The 5419-nt window shown below is 55.8% G+C and overlaps 2 protein-coding genes across 2 annotated transcripts in view; one reads left to right on the forward strand and one right to left on the reverse strand.

Moving 5' to 3' along the window:
- PTSG_01168 (fumarylacetoacetase) overlaps positions 1-2731 on the reverse strand; it is a 4911-nt gene extending 2180 nt beyond the window's left edge. Inside the window, exons 1-9 of the mRNA XM_004997080.1 lie at positions 2707-2731; positions 2422-2516; positions 2148-2252; positions 1694-1804; positions 1409-1495; positions 1209-1243; positions 894-943; positions 624-714; positions 315-471 (exon numbers count right to left, since the gene is read on the reverse strand). Coding sequence (XP_004997137.1) covers positions 315-471; positions 624-714; positions 894-943; positions 1209-1243; positions 1409-1495; positions 1694-1804; positions 2148-2231 — 615 coding nt within the window. The 5' untranslated portion in view covers positions 2232-2252; positions 2422-2516; positions 2707-2731. The remainder of the gene's footprint in view (positions 1-314; positions 472-623; positions 715-893; positions 944-1208; positions 1244-1408; positions 1496-1693; positions 1805-2147; positions 2253-2421; positions 2517-2706) is intronic.
- The window catches only part of PTSG_11689 (uncharacterized protein), a gene marked incomplete at its 3' end in the record, with an annotated part of 7100 nt that continues 4410 nt past the window's right edge, over positions 2730-5419 (forward strand). The window contains exons 1-6 of the mRNA XM_004997081.1: positions 2730-3458; positions 3627-3906; positions 4094-4194; positions 4462-4572; positions 4766-4882; positions 5196-5336. Of these exons, the coding sequence (XP_004997138.1) occupies positions 2847-3458; positions 3627-3906; positions 4094-4194; positions 4462-4572; positions 4766-4882; positions 5196-5336 (1362 nt within the window). The 5' untranslated portion in view covers positions 2730-2846. The remainder of the gene's footprint in view (positions 3459-3626; positions 3907-4093; positions 4195-4461; positions 4573-4765; positions 4883-5195; positions 5337-5419) is intronic.

Below are 5419 nucleotides of genomic sequence, written 5' to 3' on the forward strand. Positions count from 1 at the left end.
TGAAAAAAAAAAAAAAAAAATAAAAAAGATAAAAAAAAAAAAATAAAAAAAAAAAAAAAATAAAAACAACAAGCCCAACTCACTAGATCGTTTGGGAGAGAGAGAGAGAGAGAGAGAGAGAGAGAGAGAGAGAGAGAGAGAGAGAGAGAGAGAGAGAGAGAGAGAGAGAGAGAGAGAGAGAGAGGAAGGGATAAGGAGAGGGAAGGAACGGGGGTCGGGGTGCGAGTGAGCGTGTTGGGGGGGGGGAATCAGCGAATCCCAAAGGACGTGCATGGTCTGAGTCATTCAAAGCACCCCGCACTCATTCCCACAACCCCACACTCCACACTCCCAGTCAAAGCACAGCGGTTATGGCAGCAGGCGAGCACCGGACCGTTGTTGGGGCGGGTCTGGCCGCACGGGCGGTGGAGTGGGGTGCCGGAAATGACGACCGAGGACGCGCGGCCGTGGTAGCCAACGGGGATGTGCAGCCTGAACGCACGCAAGGAGAATTGGGGAGAGGGGATGGTGGAGTGTGGGGGACAAGGCAAAAGGACGTGTGATCAAGTGTATCCAAACATCGCGACACAGCAACAGTCACACTTGCGTGTGTGTGTGTGTGCCTGGAGCAAGAGGGTACGCACCAGTTGGGGAGGAGCGGGTTGGAGGGGTCGCGGAACATGCTGCCGAGGTTGCTGGCGTGCTCGCGCGACGAGTAGAAGTCCGTGTAGTCACCTGCGAAGCAAACAAGGGCATGCAGTATGAAGTGTTGCGATTTGTGCGTGAGAGGGAGTCGTCAGTGAACGAGTGAACGCAAAGAAACGGACGAGACAGGACGCAGTGCAAGGTGGGAGGTGGTGCTGCAGTGCCGGAACACGATGGCGTGCGTGATGCCACGTCGGTCGATGACTCACCAACTTCGGCGGGGAGGTGCATGGTCACGTCCGCCTGGGGCACGAGGGCGCTGCGGTGGCGGCCGCGCCATGAACGAACGACTTTGATGAGCAGCGAATGAATGTGCTTGGACAAAGGTGCGTGTTTGGCACGACAACACGCACACAGGGGAAGAGGCGCGCACATGCACACAGGGGAAGGCACGCGCGCACGCACACACACACACACACGCACACACGCACACACACACGCACACACACACACACACACATGTACAGAATGTATACAAACATACATGCACACACATGCAAAAAAAAAAAAAAAGTTCGACTTACGCAGCACGGAGCTCCTGGTTGTCGCGAAGGGTGGGCTGCAAGTACGGTGGTGTGCAAAACGAAGACGAGCAAAAAGCGCAAACGGTTCGGTGGGATGAGATGCGACCAGCATGTGGCTTACAGGGAACACGTGTACGGGGACACACGGGAGTGTGTGCTGGTGTGATGCCGGCGCGAGCACGACGATCGCTGGCTCAAACCTCGTCGGCGGAGAGGAGCTTCTGGATGGTCTCGCGGGCCTCGGTCCAGGCGGGGCGGCCCAGCGCCATGAGGGCGTTCAGCGAAGGCTGGTTGGTAGGCAGTGGTTGAGGAGGGTGGTGGTGGTGGAGGGGGACGTGAAATGGGCGCTACAGCGTGGAAAATGCTAAAGGGAGGGGGTGCATGGTTGGGAGCCGAGCTTTGCATGGTATAGAACGATGATGCAAGCGTTCGCAGGCAGGCACAGTTCGATGTACGCGTGCACACAAAAACCGGTATGCATGTACCTTGGCGAAGACATCCTGCTGGGAGGAGAGGATGGGGCCGGTGAAGAGGTGGCGGATGGCACTCAGGTCGAGAACCTGGTCGCCGATGGCCACGCCAATGCGGCGGGTCTCCTACAAAGCGTGTGTTGTGAGTGTGTGAGTGTGTGTGTGTTGTGTGTGTGTGTGTGTGCGTGTGTGTGTTTTATGAGTGTTGTGAGTGTGTGTGTGTTGTGAGTGTGTGTGCGCGTGTGTGTGCGTGTGTGCGTGTGTGTGTTTTGAGTGTTGTGTGTGTGTGTGTGTGTGTGTTTTATGTGTGTGTTGTGAGTGCGCGTGTGTGTGTTTTATGAGTATTGTGAGTGAGCGTGCGTGCGTGTGTGAGTGAAGACATGAGGGCACAACGACATCACGTAAGCTTCTCCTCTTCCTGTCCCTCTCCCCCATGGCATGCCTGTGGCAGAGAAAGCGCGCTACGTACATCGCCGGGCTTGGAGAAGACACCGTAGGGAAGGTTCTGGATCGGAAAGTCCGAGTCGGGCGACACTTCAATGAAGCTCTTCATGTTGGCGTCAAAAGTGCGCGCCTGAGACGACAAGTACGGTATGGACGCGAAAAGGGGAGGGGTTGGTGTTCTGAGGTGAGAAAGGCGCATTCAAAGTTGAACCGAATAAGCGAGGTATGGTGGTGGTTTTTTGATGCAAAGTGTCACGATGCTCTTCTTCTTCGCTAGCATGTAGGGAAGCTGCACGCACCTTCTTTGCAGCGGAGTCGGTAATGGTTGCAGGTGGGTGGAGAAGAACACCAAAAAAAAACGTGGACGCTTGCTTGCTTGCTTTGCTTGCTCGACCTGCCGCGCGTGATTGGGGGGAAAAACAGTGTAGTTGTGAGAATAAGACGAGCGCAGGGGACGAGTGTCGACTCAAAGCGGGCACACACACATCCATCCACACACACACACACACACACACACGCATCCATCCACACACACACACATCCACACACACACACAATCCACAGCGTGCCACTGCGCTCTCCACCTTCGTTCACTTCTGTGATTCTTCGATGGCGAAAAGTGGTGCATGTCTTCCATGAATCGCAACAACTGCTGCCTGCGAGCAAAGGATAAGAAGAAGCCGTTTCTCTGTCGTTCATCCCTTCATCCAGCCAGAAGAGAACGATGGCGCTGCGAGCTGCGGTTCTGCGAGCTGCGGCCGTGGCAGCGAGCTGTATGGTGATGGTTGGTATAGCGAGCATGTACATCGCGGTTCAGGGCGCTGAAGCCGCAGCTGCACGGGTTGAGGGTGCGCTTGGGCTGATGCACGAGCGCGTCGGGTTCGTCCTGTATGATTTGGATGACCGCCGACACATCCCTCACGCGCTGCTGGCGGCACGCTCTCTGTGGACGGCTGGCGGCCTACGAGACCCGCAGACCGTGATAGTGACGACGTGCGCCGCGCCAGACCCACTTTCCCTGCCCAGCCATGACGAGGAGGCCCTGTGGTACGAGACGCAGTGGCAGGCGCATCGCAGGAGCGTTGTCTTCAAGCACGTGCTCAACGGCACCAAGTCAACGCAGCGGCTGCGGCAGAGCCACATGATGCGTGTTTCAGAGGCCTTCCGGTTCCTGCCACGGCAGGTGCGCATCGCGGTTGTCCTTGACGCTGGCGTGTACGCCGGTGCGCCACTCTCAGAAATGATGACTTGGCTGCAGCGAGCCGTCCAAGTCGCTGCAGCACGATCGGAGGAAGGCAGTACAACAAACTCGTTCCTTATGGCACGGCCAGCTGAGGTGCGTGCTGCACTAGCTCGCTGCTTGCATGCAAGCACACCACTGAAACACGTTGCTTCCAGCCTTCTACCACATCGGCCCCATGTCTCTGTCGCTCGCTGCAACCTTGTTCCGACATTGCTTTCCTCACTCGACCATTTTTCCATTTTTTGTATTTTCTCTGCACAGGGCGGTGATGGCTGGTCGACGGGGATCACTGTGATCAATCGCAAGCTGTCCACGTCTTGCCTGCTTGCATGCCAGCTTTCCCGGGACATGCAAGGCAGCAGCGAGAACACACCCCAGCACCAATCAAGCCTAAATGCACACACAGTTCACTTCCCTCAGCCAGCGTGCTCCCCTGTATCCCTCGCCCCGGAAATGTATAGCGAGCTAAGCCGGTTTCATCTCCTCCTCAAGCACCGCTCCCCCTTTGTGCGCATCTTCACGAACAGCCGCACCACAAACGGTGAGAAACAGCAGCGGCACTTACTTCTGTCACACACCCTTGCCTGTTGAGTCCCATCCATGCACGGAGGTGCCTTTTCACCCAGCGCAGTGCTGCAGTGGTTCAACTGTAGAACTGTGTCGAATCAGCTTCCTAGCTTCAACTACTCACTCAACTTGTACCCAACCGAACATGCATTTATGATCAGAAAAAGAGAAGGGTGGCCTGTACGTTTCACGCGCCGAGCACGATCGCTACGTGGGCAGCACGCTCGGCCTTGGTGCTGACTTTGTCGCCGCATCCTATCGGGTGCGTCATCTCGAAGTGCTCTTGTGTGTGTGTGTGTGTGTGTGTGTGTGCGTGTGAGTGTGTGTGTGTGTGTGCGTGTGAGTGTGTGCACTTGTGTTTTTATTGTACATGTGCGAGGCGTGGGTGGTTGGTGTTGTGTGGGCTGCAGCCAAGCAAGGTGAAGTTGGACGGGACACAAGAGCGCGGCAATCGGTCTCCTCTGTCCCATGCCAGCATGCCTGCGTAAGTAACCTTCAACGGTCACCGTCATGCTGTCATGCAAAACAGACACGCGAAGGATGCCGAGGCGATGGCGTGCAATGGGAGGACGACGATGCCGCCACAGCTGCGACGACCTCAAACAAGCTCGAGCAACATGAAACCCGGCAACAAGAACAGGTATCGATCAGGGGATAGGAGAGGGCAGAAACATGCGGATGCCGCCAGTTTGCTGTGTGGTAAATAACTGTATGGTGGGTGATGTGACTTTGCTTGTTCGGCACATGAAACGAAACCACAAGCCATGCGATTCACGCAGTTTATTCTCAATTACCTGCTTGCGCCCTCTGCAAACGCTATGCGCATGCATAAGGTGTCTGGGCCGGCGCCGCCACAGGTGCCACACATTGCACTCGGTGGCTTTGCAAAGTGCGCCACAACCACGCTCTATGAATGGCTCATCAAGCACCCCAACATCATGGAGCCATGGGTGCGTCCGCATTGCGTGCATGCGTATGTATCTGTGACCGTGTTTGTGCGTGTGTGTGCGTATGTGTCTGTGACCGTGTTTGTGCGTGTGTGTCTGTCTCTGTGCGTGTGTCTGTCTGTGCGTGTGTGTCTGTCTCTGTGCGCGTGTGTATGTGTGTGCCTGGGAAGGAGGAAGGGAAGATACTGGCAGAGTTCAAGTGCCGTGCATCTGTACCTGATGCTTGAACACAGAAGCACCTTAGCAGCTCATCACACGTACACACACACACACACACACATCTGACCCAACACAACACAATACATGCAACACACAGACCAAGGAGCCAAACTTTGACTTTGCTTCGTATGAGACGGCGGTCGGGAGGGCGTATCTGGACCAGCTACTGTATGGCCAACGCCACGGCACAGAGCCCACCACAGGCCCAAATGGCACTCCAATGTACGCTGCGCATCCTGTGTGTGTGTGTGTGTGTGTGTGTGTGTGTGTGTGTGTGTGTGTGTGTGTGTGTGTGTGTGTGTGTGTGTGTGTAGTAGTGGT

This window comes from Salpingoeca rosetta (genome assembly GCF_000188695.1).
Source record: "Salpingoeca rosetta unplaced genomic scaffold supercont1.4, whole genome shotgun sequence".
NCBI lineage: Eukaryota > Choanoflagellata > Craspedida > Salpingoecidae > Salpingoeca > Salpingoeca rosetta.